The 15,887-nt window shown below is 48.6% G+C and overlaps 1 protein-coding gene across 2 annotated transcripts in view; it reads left to right on the top strand.

Annotated features, from left to right (window-relative positions):
* Positions 1–15,887, top strand: part of LOC147689618 (exonuclease 3'-5' domain-containing protein 2-like) — a 91,856-nt gene that overhangs the window by 67,502 nt on the left and 8,467 nt on the right. Inside the window, exon 9 of one of the 2 annotated variants that reach the window (XM_086937044.1) lies at positions 10,735–13,312. The exons of the other annotated variant lie outside the window; for it this stretch is intronic. Coding sequence (XP_086793170.1) covers positions 10,735–10,951 — 217 coding nt within the window. The 3' untranslated portion in view covers positions 10,952–13,312. Of the gene's footprint in view, positions 1–10,734; positions 13,313–15,887 lie in introns of those variants that run through there. 2 annotated transcript variants of the gene reach the window in all.

The raw sequence follows: 15,887 nt of genomic DNA, 5'->3' as shown, positions 1-15,887 counted from the left end.
TGCGCAGGGTAGGGGTTTCAGTCTTCCCCTACCTCGACGACTGGTTTTGAAGGCGGGCTCGCCCCAGACAGTCGTCGGCCACCTCCAGACGACGGCGGACCTCCTGCACCTGCTGGGGTTCTCCATCAACGTGCCGAAGTCACACCTGTGTCACTCTCAAAAGCTCCTCTTCATCGGAGCGGTTCTCGACTCGGCGCAGTTTCGGGTTTATCCCCCGAGCAGCGGGTTGGGGATATTCAAGTTCAAGTTCAGTAATTTTTATAGCGCGCTACTCACCCAGAGGGTCTCAAGGCGCTTGAGTGAGAGTGGGTGCTTTTAGTGCATCATTTATCGAATAGCCAGGTTTGTAGCTGCTTTTTGAAGGAGGGGTGGTTCTGTGTGAAGCGGAGGTGGGTGGGGAGGGAATTCCAGGTTTTGGCCGCTAAATAGGAGAAAGATCTTCCTCCCATGGTGGATCTATTGATGCGCGGGATAGTGGCGAGGGCTTGATTGGATGAACGTAGTTGGCGGGTGGGTGTGTAGAAGGATAGTCGTTTGTTGAGGCATTCGGGTCCTAGGACGTAGAGGGCCTTGTGTGCGTGGGTGAGCAGGCGAAACGTTATTCTTTTGTTGACAGGAAGCCAGTGGAGATCTTTCAGATGACCGGAGATGTGAGCTTGACGGGGGATGTCCAGTATGAGTCTGGCTGAGGCGTTTTGGATGCGCTGTAGTTTTTTCTGTAGTTTGGCTGTGGTTCCGGCGTAGAGGGTGTTTCCATAATCTAGTCGGCTGGTGACTAGTGCTTGGGTGACTGTCTTTCTTGTTTCGGTGGGGATCCAGCGGAAGACTTTTTTGAGCATGCGTAGGATGTTGAAACATGATGAAGAGACGGCGTTGACTTGTCTGCTCATCGATAGGGAGGAGTCTAGGATGAAGCCTAGGTTACGTGCGTGATCTGTAGGTGTGGGTGCTGTGCCTAGAGCCGGTGGCCACCATGAGTCGTCCCATGCAGAGGGGGAAGATCCTAAGATGAGGACTTCCATTTTGTCCGAGTTCAGTTTTAAACGACTGTTCTTCATCCATTCAGCTACTTCTTTCATTCCTTCGTGTAGATTGGTTTTGGCGGTGTTAGGATCTTTGGTGAGGGAGAGGATTAGCTGGGTGTCGTCAGCGTAGGAGATGATGTTGAGGTTGTGTTGACGCGCGATGGGTGCGAGAGGACTCATGTACACATTGAAGAGGGTGGGACTGAGTGATGATCCTTGTGGTACGCCGCAGATGACTTCGGTTGCCTCTGATTTGAATGGGGGAGGCGGATTCTCTGGGTTCTTCCGGCGAGGAACGAGATGATCCAGTCCAACGCTTTTCCTTGTATTCCGATGTTGCTGAGGCGTTCTATGAGGGTGTTGTGACAGACTGTCTTGAAGGCCGCGGAGAGGTCAAGTAGGATTTGGGCAACTGTTTCTCTGTTGTCCAGTAGCGTTCGTATGTCGTCTGTAGCAGCGATGAGGGCGGTTTCGGTGCTGTTTGGTTTGGAAGCCGGACTGTGAGGGGTCAAGTGAATTGTTGGATTCAAGGAATGCGGCGAGCTGACTATTGACGGCTTTCTCGATGACTTTGGCCGGGAAGGGGAGGAGTGAGATGGGGCGGTAGTTCTTAAGTTCGGAGGGGTCCGCTGTGGATTTCTTCAGAAGGGCGCTGAGTTCGGCATGTTTCCAGCTTTCTGGGAAGGTAGCGGAGTTGAAGGAGCAGTTGATGACATCGCGGAGATGGGGTGCGATGATGGAGTCTGCTTTGTTGAAAATGTGGTGGGGACATGGGTCGGTTGGCGATCCTGAGTGGATGGAGTTCATCAGGCGGATGGTGTCTTCAGTCGTGATTGGGTTCCAGGCGCAAAGGTTGTGAGAGTGTTGTTTTGGTTCGGCGGTGGGTGGAGTGGGTTGTTCTTCGGACAGGTTTCCAAAGCTGTTATGAATGTCGGCGATTTTGTTGTGGAAGAAGGAGGATAGGGAGTCGCAGAGGTCTTGGGAGGGAGTGATGTCGTTGGTGTCGGCGGTGGGGTTGGTAAATTCTCTGACGATGTTGAATAATTCTTTGCTGTTGTGGGTGTTGTTGTCGAGGCGATCCTTGAATGCTGATTTCTTGGTGGATCGGATCAGTTGGTGTTGTTTGCGGGTGGCGTCCTTGAAGGTGGTCAGGTTGTTAGGGGTTGGGTTTTTTCTCCAGGTTTTCTCGAGGGTACGACATTGCTTCTTGGATTTCTTAAGGTCATCGTTGAACCAAGGGGCCTTTTTGCTACCTTGTTTGTTTTGGTGGTTTTTCAAGGGTGCAAATTCGTAGCGCTGTGGGTGATCCATTGTGTGAGTTTGGTGGCAGCTTGGTTTGGGTCCGATGATATGGTGGGGGGGTTTTGGTTAAGCGAAGTGAAGAGTTGGTCGGTGGTGATTTTGTTCCAGTTTCTTCGAGGAATAGGTTGTGGTGGGATGTGGGTCGTGGTCTTTTTGTAGCTTAAGTGAACGCAGCTGTGGTCCGTCCAATGGAGAGCTGTGGTGTGATCGAAGGAGATGTTTGCTGGAGGTGAAGATAGGGTCGAGCGTGTGTCCGGCAAGGTGGGTGGGGGTGTCAACAAGTTGTTTGAGTCCGAGATTAGCCAGGTTGTCCAGAAGGGTGGTGGTGTTGTTATCGTTATTCTTTTCCAGGTGGAAGTTGAGGTCTCCCAGTAGAATGTAGTTCTCAGAGGTGAGGGCATGTGGGCTGATGAAGTCAGTGATGTCTTCATTAAATTGTGTGCGGGATCCTGTTAGTCTGTAGATGAGGGTGCCTCTAAGAGTGGTCCTGGGGTCGGTGTGAATCTGGAAGTGAAGGTGTTCGGTGGTCGGGAGGTTGTCGTCGGAGCTGGTCGTGATTCGGATGGTGTTCTTATGCACGATAGCGATGCCTCCTCCTGTTTGGATGGTGCGGCCTTTTCGGATGATCTTGTAATTGTCCGGGATGGCTATGGCGATCATCCATGTTTCAGTAAGGAAGGCGACGTCCGGCGATGTAGTGTCGAGTAGATCCCAGAGTTCAGTGGCGTGTCTATGCACCGAGCGGGTGTTCCGCAGGATGCACTTCAGATGGTTGGGGTTGGATCTGTGTTTAGAGGGAGTGGCTTTGGTGTGGGTTCTGATGCAGGTGTACTTGCAGTAGTGGCAGGCGAATGGTCCGTGGGTGTTTCCTGGGGTAGCTGTGAAGCATTGTGCAGTGCGTCCGGGGTTGAGGGCAAGGAGGGAAGTGGCGTCGTACAATAAGCGGGAGGAGAGGGTTTTGCGGGGGTCTGGCGCTGGGCGCGGTCCAGGCGTGGACGGGCGTAGACGGGCTTACCTTTGGCGCACCTTCGGCGCGCATGGGGCGCAACCGCTGCGCGTGACCGCTGCACGCAAATGCATCTGTCATAAGTGGTTGGTTGGTTGGAGGGGAGGGGCGAGGGAGGGTCAGCTGGGAGGCGGGAGCGGGGTGGAGACCAGGGCAGGGAGGCTCAAACAACAACAAACAAGATGGCTGCAAGCCAATAATGAAACAGGACTGGGGCACGATAGTCAAATGCACGAGGCAAATGGCAGTGGCGTCGGCACAATCAGGCAGATTAAATCAGCAGGCAGCACAATTAAAAGTTGGACTAGCGCACCTTGGCAATAAGCGCTGCTATCAGGTCTACCTTAGCGAAAAGTAAATAATTATGCAGGCTATCAATTAAGATCCGATAATTATGCAGGCAATCGATTTACATTAAATAAATTGTGCAGGCTCAAGCAGTGCAGTGCGAGATCGCTACTGTACCAGGTGATGGCATGGAACAGCTTGTGGAGCGACCGCTTCTGCTGGGAGCAGGACGCTTCTGCTGGGAGCAGATCTTTCAGCCTTTATCCCGAGTCTAGGTCAGGCTGACGCTGCGGCTTCTGGGTCTGATGGCTTCCTGCATCCTTCTGGTGCATCACGCCCGTTGGCGGATGCGGGCTCTGCAGTGGGACCTGAAGTTTCAGTGGGCCCAGCATCAGGGCAACCTGTCCGACCATGTCCTGATCTCGGAGGACACTGAGAGACAGCTGCAGTGGTGGCTCACGGACCGCGATTGGGCCAGCGGCAGATCCCTCTCCCTTCCCCAACCGGAGCACGTAGTTGTGACGGACGCGTCCCTCCAGGGCTGGGGAGGCCACATGTGAGAGGCGGAGATCAGAGGCCTCTGGTCTCCGGCGGAGTCCCGGCTCCATATCAACCTTTTGGAGCTGCGGGCGATTAGTCTTGCACTGAAGGCATTCCTCCCCTCTGTCCGGGGGAGTGTAGTGTAGGTGTTCACGGACAACACCACCGCCATGTGGTACTGCAACAAACAGGGCGGGTGGGGTCGTGGACCCTCTGCCAGGAGGCTCTGCGCCTCTGGCAGTGGCTGGAACATCAGGGCGTGACCCTGGTGGTTCAACACCTGGCAGGTTCTCTGAACGCCAGGGCGGACTAACTCAGCCGCTGGTGCATGATGGATCACGAATGGCATCTGAACTCTGACGTGGTGCAAGGTCTCTTTCTGCAGTGGGGAGAGCCTTGGTTAGATCTATTCGTCTCCGAAGAGAACGCGCAAGGTCATCAGTTCTGCGCGTTGGAATTTCCAAGGCGGCACTCGCTCGGAGACGCTTTTCGCCGCAAGTGAAGTTGTTGTCTGTTGTACGCCTTTCCGCCTATACCACTTCTGCCCAGAGTGCTGAAGAAGATCAAACGCGACCGGGCCGAAGTCATCCTTGTGGTTCAGGACTGGGCACAAAGGTACTGGTATCCCGAGCTACTCAGTATGCCAGTCGATCCCCCGGTTTGTCTGCCTCTTCAGGAGGACCTTCTGTCGCAGCAGCAGGGAACGGTCCTCCACCCGAACCTGTCCAGTCTCCACCTCCATGCTTGGAGATTGAGCGGCGACAGTTGAGGCCATTTGACTTGCCTCCTGAAGTCTGTAATATCATTCTGGCAGCCAGGCGGCCCTCCACAAAGTCAGTATACACCTGCAGGTGGAACAGATTTGAGGCCTGGTGCACAGCAAAGGCTGTGGGTCCTCTCTCTGCCTCTCTTTCTGAGGTTCTTCTCTTCCTTCTTTCTCATGCCCAGCAGGGCTCTGCTCTGGGCACTATCAAGGGCTACCTTTCTGCCCTTTCAGCCTTTCTAAGGCTGCCTGATCAACCATCTTTGTTCAAGTCCCCTATTGTAACTCGTTTTCTGAAGGGCATCACACACACGTTTCCACCTGTTCCATTCGTTATGCCTCAGTGGGACTTGAACATGGTTCTTACTTATCTGATGTGCGCACCCTTTGAGCCACTTCACAACTGTCCTCTCCGCCTTCTTACTCTGAAGACTGCTTTCTTGGTTGCCATCCCCTCTGCCAGGAGAGTGAGTGAGCTCCAGTCTCTTTCCTCCAAAACTCCTTTCCTTTCTGTCCATCCCGACAAGGTTGTGTTGCGGACTAGACCCTCTTTCCTGCCCAAGGTTGTCACGGCCTTCCACATCGGGCAGTCCATCACCTTGCCCACCTTCTTTCCGCCTCCGCATTCCTATAAAGAGGAAGAGCGGCTCCACAGTTTGGACTCAAAACATGCGCTTTCATTCTATCTGGATCGCACACGCCAGTTCCGGGTGGATGATCAACTCTTTGTTGGTTACGTGGGCGCTAAGAAGGGACGGGCGGTACACAAGTGGACCATCTCTCGGTGGGTCGTGTTGTGTATCAAGGCATGCTACTCCTTGGCTAAGAAGGAACCTCCTGTTGGGCTGAGGGCCCATTCCACTCGGGCCACAGCAGATACTACTGCCCTGGGTTGGGGAGTCCCCTTGCAGGACATTTGTCAGGCAGCTACGTGGGCCTCGCTGCACACGTTCGCAAGACACTGCTGCCTGGACAGTCGAGTCCGGAGGGATGGCTTCTTTGGCCGTTCCGTCCTCCAAGACTTTCTGGTGTGATTATTGGTTCGCAGACCCACCTCCGGGGTTGGTATTGCTGGGGTATCTATTCTAAGGTAAGGAATCTAATACTAACCTGTTTCTTTCAGATGAACAAGTTACTTACCTTCGGTAACGATATATCTGTAAGAAACAGTAGTTAGTATTAGATTCCTTACCGCCCCACCCATCCTCCCCATTCTGCGAACCGATATCTAGGGTTAAGGTCATCCCCTTTCAGGGCCCTAGTTTCAATGGTACCAGTGTTGGTTTTTAACATGGCTCTGCGTTTCTGGCGTGAAAAAGCTGTGTCTAAGAACTGACGTCAGCGCGCGGAGGCGGCGTCTAAGTACTCCGACGTCATCACGGCGCCGACGACTGACGCGGAGCCGCAGACGACGCCTGCCGACGCGCAAGGGTACTGCTACGCAAAAATTTCCGGATCCAGTCTAACGCCTGGGGATATTCTAAGGTAAGGAATCTAATACTAACTACTGTTTCTTACAGATATATCGTTACCAAAGGTAAGTAACTTGTTCATATGGCAGTGAGCGTAAGGTGTGGGGTACAGAGCGATATAAGGCAGTGAGCGAGAGGTGTGGGGTACAGAGGTATTTTAGGCAGTGAGTGCGGGGAGTGGGGTATAGAGGGATATGTTGTGGCAGTGAGCGCGAGGTGTGGGGTACAGAGGGATACATGGCAGTGAGCGCAAGGTGTGGGGTACAGAGGGATATAAGGCAGTGAGCAAGAGGTGTGGGGTACAGAGGGATTTTAGGCAGTGAGTGCGGGGAGTGGGGTACAGAGGGATATGTTGTGGCAGTGAGTACGAGGTATGGAGTACAGAGGGATATAAGGCAGTGAGCGCAAGGTGTGGGGTACAGAGGGATATAAGGCAGTGAGTGCAAGGTGTAGGGTACAGAGGGATATAGAGGTATATAAGGCAGTGAGCGAGAGGTGCTGGGTACAGGGGATTTTAGGCAGTGAGCGCGGGGAGTGGGATACGGAGTAATATAAGGCAGTGAAACACAGGGATGTCCTGCCAGACATGATAGGGTGCGTACTGGCAGATAGATATGTTATTGACATGAGACTGTGTACGTTTTAGTGGGATCTGAAATCCGGGCTTTGCTGCAACCTCAAATGTTGACTTCGGAGGATACTGCATCGACCCCCCCCACACACACACACACACAGTGTTAATAGGAGGTCCTGCCATCCAGACCTAGTTTGCCACTTCCCCTTAGGATGCAGCCTGCACTTTCACTGATGGCTGATTAAGGAAAGGACTGCACGAGCCAGAATGCAATTGAGCAAGAGTGTTAAAGGGGTGGGTGTATTTCCACACCACCTCTAGCAGTGGTGATGTCAAGTGGCACTCGAGGCAGAGCCTGTTCCGTTTCATGGCCTTAGGGAGAAAAACCCGATCATGGCACACAGAACACTGCTCTGTGTCCGCTGGTCTCTGCAGCACATACCCAATCCGCTGAGCTGCCTCATTGGTTCAGGGTGGGATGTATGCTTTAGCAGCTCAAACTGGCCATTGTCATTCTGTATGCGATAATCATGTGATAATCAGCCACAGACAGAATGACAATGGGCGGGAGGGGCTGCATGGAGGCGTGCAAGGTGCCCCATCAGGGAGTTGAGGCCTCTGGCAGGGAACAGCTCTGCTCCCTGCAGGGCCCAGAATTACAGACAAAAGGCATCTGTAAATGGTACAGCACAATATTTCTGCTGAATTTCCTCCGGCATGCAACTTCACGAAATATCGCAGTGATGGCCATCCACTCCGATAATGGTATTGTGGGGGTTAAAACGCTGCACAGCTTATGCCTCTGCCCCTTGCATCAGGTCTCTCACATGTGCAAGTCCGTTTCAATAAGGGACCAGTATAAGCCAGGAGGCATCCACCACAACACCCACGGTGGAAAGGGAAAGCACAGATTCAAAACTGGGTGCAGCCCTGTGTGCTAGTTAGCAATGGAGACGTTGGTGTGGGTAATTTATATTAAGCTTTAGCTTTCATTCTTTATCGCCAACAGTCTGCTCTCGGTGCGACCCAAACCACGATAGGCACAGAACAGGCTGCACACCTCCAGGTTCAGCTCCAGCCCTAGTACTCTGGTGCCGTAGAGCCATATGCTCCAGTCAGTGAGCTCACCACACCATTGGTGAGTCCCCCTCCTGGTTCTAACCTCCATTGTAATCCTGCAGCGCTGTCCCGGTCACCGTGCTCCAGTGGGTCTCAGGATCATGGCGCCAGCTCCCAGGCGCAGGCCTCCAGACTTCTGCACCATGGGCATCCGCATGGGGGGCAAGAAGGAGGTCTCCGGAGGGGGTATGGAGGGGGGGGGGCAAGTGCCCCTCCTTGACCCCCCCCCCCGAGGACGCCCATGCAGGTGTAGTCTTCCCCATCAGTTAATGATGTTGTGAAGTAATCAGAGGGACAACCGCCTCGCTCAACTAAGACTGAAGTCAAACCATAATAAGTAGGTTTGGACGCCCTATCTGCGCTGATTAAGGTCACCCTGCAGAAAATAAATGTACTATCTCTGTTTAACAACAAACAGAAGCTATCTCTATTTAACGAACGGAAACCTGTTTCTTGTTGGACTCTGTCCCTACAAGAGCAGGATTCAGGCAGCACCAGTAACTCCTTTTCCTGGCATGGATTCTTCCATCACAAATGGCACAACAGGCTTCCTTCTTCATCTTACAGGCTGGTTCTAAATGGCAAGTGGACCAAGCATGGACTGCAAACTCTAATAGGAGATCTGCCATGGCACTTGTTGGTAGTACAAGCCCATTCGCTAAATATTCCCCACAATGCACATTCCCACTTATATGGTTTTATGTAGTTTCACTCTAAGGGCATCTATGTGGCTTGGCAGCCATCTTCCGCCCTCCAGGTGCACCCCCCACTGCCCATTTCACTTTATGCGTGTTCCAGCGCCTTTTGCTGGCACTTTCCCCAGGATTCCCCACTGGGCAGAGGCGACAGGGTCTGGAATGGACCCAGTCACTAGAAAATGACATGGCAGGAAGCTGGGTCAGTCCGGCCCTACCATGGCAGTAAGTCGGGTCAGCCTGGACCCCAACCCCCCCAACCCCCCCCCCCCTCCCCATGGCAGGAAGTCGGGTCAGTGGCAAGTCCACTTCATAGTGGGGAGGCCTCCCATGGGAAAACAAATATATACATGAGCACTGCAAGAGGCCATCCCTGCTCCTATGTTCTTCCTCCCACTCTTCCTGTGCCTGCGATACAAGAAGAAGTGTGTGGGGCTATGTGTGGACTTCTGGTGACACCTCTGGTGTAAGATGGGCCCTTAGCATGTGGTGGCGACAAACTGGCATATGGGACAGTAGTACATGTGAGAACTTGATGTCGCTGACATTTTCAGAATCAAATTAATATATTTGCTATGAAATTAAAGTGAGCAAAATGAGTCCATGTTTAGAAATAAGCTAGTAATTGAAGACAAACAGTTTGTGCGTGTTCAGAAAATTGCAGCCTAATGTCTTGAGAATTACTTTATTTTCCATGAATGAAAAACTGGTGTTTAAGGACAAGCACATCGCATTTTCCGAAAACGATATGCCAGTTATGGGGGACAAAATATTCTCTAAATATTTAACTCAGATATGGTAGCCCTAATGTTTACCTAGATGGAAACTGCTATTGGTGATATAATGTTTTTAGTGTCATTGGGCATTTGATACTTTGTCTGTTATTTCAAAATTCAGGTGGCAGCATTTCATACTCCAGATAGTTAACTTTTTAAGGCACCATTATTCATACTGGTATCTGAGATTTAAGTCTCTAACATGATGTAGCTCAAGGCTATGCCTGCTTCTGAGCATGGAAGGCCTCTGTATCCCGCGCGGTAGCTCTGCTGTCTGAGCTTGCAAAACTTGTCTAACTTGAAAGGCAACGTTTATGTCTACAACCTGAGACTGCTAGATCTGTTTAACAAGAATATTCAAAATCTGTGTCCCTTGGCTACATTTTAAATCTTGTTACTGGATCTATTTTGAGGGGCATGTTGAAAAAAATGAAAGGAAATGCAAGGTTGCTTTCTTAAAGGAAGACGCAGTTTGGAAAAAAAGGGGACTCTGTAGTTGTACGTCCATATTGTTTGACCTTCCAAATACGTATGATGTTTCGCAATTTTTTAGGAAAATTACAATGGACATGCACAGTTGCTCCTAGTTTTCAAAGGTTTCCTAGGGGCGCAGTGGCCGATTGGTACACCATAAAGGTACTGCAGTAGCTCACAAAAGCCCCATCAGTACTGCCTGCAAGTATTCTGACATTTTGAGTAATTTATTGTAAATACTGTTCTGTGACATCCCAAAATTGGATCAATTTTTTTACATATGTGAGTTTGAGGACAACCCTTTTTGAACTTCTTCTTCGCTCTGCAGTTGGGCACAGCCATCTTTACCTCCAGTTCCCCATCTCCTCTGATGACCGCTAATTTTGTCATAATGCGGTTTAATGCATCGTCCAGCAAGCTCTTTTATTCATCCTATAGAGCCTGGGGTGGTCCCAATCTGCAGCCCTCACATTTGTCCATGATGTGGCCGAGCGTGAAGGAACTTGGCCAAGGCGTCTTTCTCTCAGTCATTGGAACCCTTTGAGGCTGTCCTTGGCTGTTCTTTTCTTGTCTCTCCTTGAGATGAGTAATGGCATGTTATGCCTTGCTAGTCATTACACCTTTATTTCTGAATATTATAGAACATAACGCAATCATTGATACTTGTGTTGCTAATGGTGTTCCGTTTCCTCTTTTATAGAATCTGTAATGAAAGCTATGTGCCCCATGGACTGAAAGTGGTGCAGGTCTGTGCCAAGGGTGCCCTGCCTGCCCTCATGGAGCTGGAGAAGCGATGGCGCCAGCACTTCTTGGACACAATGCAGCCCAAGCACCTACCCCAGCGGTGGTCAGTCGACCACAACCACCAGAAACTGATGCGAAAGTTTGGAAACAATTTAAGAATTGAACTGTCGTGAAAGTCGCAGCGGTACAACAGTCTCACCATGGAATGTTTTTTTGTTCTCTTTGGATGCCTGGCTTCTGACCGCCTTGAAAAGGCACAAGAAAGGTGCTAGAGATGTTGTGGAACTCGTCAGCATTGCGATTGCGAAGTCCAAAGACTGTGCTGAATCGACACCCATGGGTCGTTTTTATGTGAAAGGATGAAGTTGGGCATTGATTTTCTTCATTATTTATTTTCCATTGTACAAGATGAGTTTCATGATCATGTTTTTCACAGGCTATTCTGTTATGTGCATCTGTGCCTTTGCAGAAGCAACATCCTAATTACAGGCTTGATACCTTGGGGAGGGTTGAGCGGTTGGATGTTTTGATTTTCTTACAATTTATTCCAAACATGAAATTCTGATCCGTTTGGAAACCTGAGTTGCAGGTTCAACTATTTATGTAGACTTGTTAGTCTTGAGTTGGAGCACAAGGTTCCGAGCATTACAACAACTTGCATACTTTCTCCCTTCCAAAACGCTCTGTGCCTTTGCCTGGTGTATAGCAGTCCATCACAGGGCTACTGGTGGCTGCTTTAGCCACTGACTATCCAAGTGCACGGATTCCTTGTTCCAGCACCTGTTGGTGATGGCTGAGAGCCAGACAAGATACTAAATACTACCTAGACTTTGAAATGGCAGAGGCCGCAGCCTGGCTCAAATAAGGGAGAACAACACTCAAAAAATAAAGCAATATTATTTTTATGGTTAAACGTGTCCGTATTGGCTGTGAAATAATCCAGTATGTCCTCGAGGCCACCTTGTGATGCCACTAGATGCCCTGATCGCAAGTTGGCCGTCGCTGACAACCAGTACCGGAGGCAAAGGTTGGCGTTTCCAGGCGTGAGCATAAGTACTAGTCCCTGCAAGGGCTGGGTCTGTCTTAGGTTGGTCCTCCAATCAAGCAGTTTGTGTGACGAGCAAAGAATCTCAGATATCCAGCCTCCTGCAACAATAACACTAATCTCCACACCAGAGTCATGGGTGGGACCCAGAGCCATTGTTGGGTGTTACCCATAAAACCTGTTTTTTCATGATCCGTCTGAATATAATAATACTTTAGAAAATGTCTCGATTATTGTAGATAAGAGAAACAGTAAGACAGAGTATTCAAATATAAGCTAAAGTTATATAGCATAGAGTGAGTAAAAACAGTTCAGAGAGTGGATAATTGGCACGTAGTATTTTTTTGTATAAGAAAAGTAGGGTTCCCGATATGTTTTACTCCTTTGTTTACATGTGGTTTGGAGGGCATTAACTTTGGACTAGTGTGAGTGGAGGAGGGGGATGGGCATTTCGCTCTATGGGCTACAGACTATTTAAGTTTGCAGTTTTATTTAGATGGGCAAGTTAGCTGTTGCAGGAGAGGTTTGTTTGATGTTCAGGAGTCTTTGGCTGGCATTCTAAAGAATGATTCCGTCCCAGTGTCACGCCTTCTAGCATCCATTCACAAACAGGCTTGCCCGGTCTCATCTTATGTAGTTTAGCGACCACTTTCCTTGTCTGAGACATGCTGCTAAGTAGTATTGGACCAATGTGGTTTCCATTCCCTTACTGCATTCCCCTTGTGAATTGTTTGAGCAGGAATAGTGGGGCTCAGTAAGGGAAGTCCATGTTATACTCCCTCCCCCAACCCCCCAAGCAGGTATTTGCTCACAAGTGTCATTTGGGCTTTCTTTTCTAGTGGTGCCTTACCTTTGAGAATCTGGTGATCACTTAAAAAAAAATCACTTTCCACCAGCTCCTTTCGGGTCTTTTGCCCCGATAACAACATAAAATATTAATAATATCATATGGTCAGAAATGTTGGCCTGGCTGTGGTGCTCATGAACTTGTGGTTTACTTGTACTTGTTAGTAACATTTGCACTAAGTGCAATTATTAAAATATTGAAGGTTTGTTTGTTTGAAAACAATATTTCCAATAACAAGCCATTGTCACCCAAAAAACCCTCCCGTCCTCACACCCCTTCCCTAGTCCTCAAATATACGGCTGCCCATTGATTGAGACTTTTGGCCTCAGTGCTCTGGACATGGAGGATGTCATCCGCAGTCATGTGGTTTTGGAGAACCATTATTTTCTAAGAGCTGAGCTTTTGAGGCCTCATTGGCTGCTGTATGATTAAAACATGTTCTTTACAGTGTTCCTGGAAATGGCCTGAGTACGAACTGGACGTATTATTAATTCTTGAAACCGTATTGACATATAAGTAATATCCCTACAAAAGTTGTGTCTCGGCCACATTTAATAGTTAAAAAAAGATCTCTGTAATCTACTCTTTCCTGTACCAAAATAATCAATTAAGATGTACGGATAAGTCTAATTAAAAAAAAAATCTAATTTTTACTCCAAAAAGACAAGTGGATCCCTTTTTTTTCTAGTTCTCAAAATCATGGAGCTCCTTTGATAACAGTCTATTGTGGTTGTTACATCTATTTGAATAAAATCATTTTGTGTTCTGTACATGGACACGGGTCCTTTGTTGTGCTTAAGAGTGGAGAGTTGAAGATGGGTAGAAGGGACCTTTAGGCCATGTGTAAATGCCTTCTCAGATCGTTACTTGGTGATTTATTTATGCCTGGGGACTTTATGTGGCAAGCATTGGTAAATATTAACAAGCATTTGCAATGCAATAGGTCTCACATTTGCGAGGGTTTGAGCTATTGGCATTGTAAATGACAATGCCTTTTATTTATGTGTTTTGAAAACCTACAAAAGGTGCATAAGCACACAACTTGTACTTATAGGGGATTATTTACAGACCTCTTGCACCGCCGGCGCGTCAAAGTGATGGTTGTCATTTACAATGCCAATTGCTCAAACTCTCGCAAATACGAGACCTACTGCAGTGCAAATGCTTGTTTTATAAGCAACCCTCACTTGTTCAGATGCCTCAACAAAACATATGAGATACATTGGACGCAGTACGTTTTAAAATGGTCTCAAGGAAGAGAACTACACTACATTTAGGGAAAATGTGAAGTGATTGATATATGAAAAGTTCTAAATGCCTAAAAAGATTCCAACTCAAACGTAGCTCACAAATGCAGTGAACTAAAACTGCCCACTATCGCCAGTACCTAAATCTAGCGCTTTCAATTAAAATTCAAGACATTTCAACAGATTTATAAAGTGCACACAAAGTGTTCATCTTTTTGGGCCATCTTAGATATCCTCGAATACAATAGTTTCCGCACAGCCTCAACAAATCATAACACAAAAAGTTTTAATCTTTAAAGACTCAATGGCTTAGACAAAGGGGACTCATTCAGAACACCAACCTAGCCAGGAAGTAACCAGCTTCCTGTTTACTCGGGAGTAACAAGACTACTTATCACGACCGTGATGTGCTGATACAGGAACGATATAAAATTTTAAAAAACACAGTACAGGGACAGCGCCTCTAGTGAACAACATGCGCAATATTTAGGAAGGCTACGATCATACAGAGAATCGTGCACCTTTTTGCATACAAGAGAATAAAACCACGCATACATATGTGCAATCAAAAGACAACAAGACACACACCATAACAAGAGAAAGCAACAACGAAAGTGACAAGCCTTTCAGTTGCAGGACCCAAGCCATGCAACCCGGAATCAATAACTTTGGAAGCAGACTTATTTGGGAGTTTAAAAAAAAAAAGGTAAGTAGTATTACCCATTCACGCAACCAGTCATACCATAATACATGAAAAAATGCTACCTTTGCGTTTAAAGTATGATCAATGAATGCTTTGCCCTCTGACCAGAACAGGCAAATGTTATCTTCTCATTTACAGATTACTTTTTCACCCACCTGGATAGTATTTTTATTTCAGCTGACAGGAGCTTTTTCCAGTCCATTAACACTTTTTAGGTCTCGCCAGGCGAACGCAGCGCATGCGCGGCTCTCGCTATTGCGAGTACCATTTGTAATCGATTCTGCCGTCATGCACGCGCCTGCATGGACAAACATGGCTCTTGCCATTTGTCCATAGCAGACAGCATGCGCGTGTCCGTAGGGACTGTGGACAGTCCAGCGCCATTTTGTTGCCATAGCAACAAAAATGCCGCTTTTCGTGTGCTTTGTTTTTTTTTAATGTCAGTTCCCCCGGGGCACAAGCAGGCATCCACTTCTCTGTTTTTATTCAGATCAGCTGTCCTGCAGTTCCCCTGGGGTACAAGCAGGCATCCACTTCTGTGATTTTGCGTTTTTACTGTCTGTTTATTGCCAGTGAATTTAACTGACTCCCTGTCCACTCTTGCAGTATTGCTTGAAATGTCCTTTCTTCCCACACTTGTTACACGTGAATCTGAGAGCGGGGCTTTCTCTGTCGTTGGCTAGGTGCCCCTGCTTGCCACACCTATAGCAGGTGCCTTTGAACGATCCCCCCAACCTGCCCTCTTTCTGTTCTTTGCCCGCAAACTTCTGGACTTTTACTACAGACACTGCCTCACACTCTGTCACCACTTCACTGACATTAGCCTTTTCATCAATTTTCTTTTCCCCTGCGTCTTGCTTTATTTCTTTGACACACTGAAGCATATGCTCCACCTGCTTGGCTATAATGAGCACCTCCCTCAGCGGCGGGTCGTCCTTGAGCCATAACTCCTCACACACTCGCTCCATCCTACAAGCCAAAACAAATTGGTCCCTAATTCTTTCCTCGCTTGCACCACCAAACTTGCAAGTGGCGGCCAATTTCCTCAAGTCGGACACGAAATCTTCTATCGATTCTCCCTCTTTTTGTGTTCTTTTCCCAAAGTGGTACCTCTCCATAATTGTGCTAGTCTTGGGGAGATAGTGTAAATCTAATTTCTTTAGGCTTACTTCGAACTCGTTCAGACCCCTTGCCTCCTGTGCCCCTAAATCTGGGAGGTGATCCAGAACTTCTTCACCTTCTGCACCTAGATAATAGGCCAATAATG

This window comes from Lissotriton vulgaris, chromosome 9 (assembly GCF_964263255.1).
Source record: "Lissotriton vulgaris chromosome 9, aLisVul1.2, whole genome shotgun sequence".
NCBI lineage: Eukaryota > Metazoa > Chordata > Amphibia > Caudata > Salamandridae > Lissotriton > Lissotriton vulgaris.
This window is presented reverse-complemented; position numbering and strand designations above follow the sequence as displayed.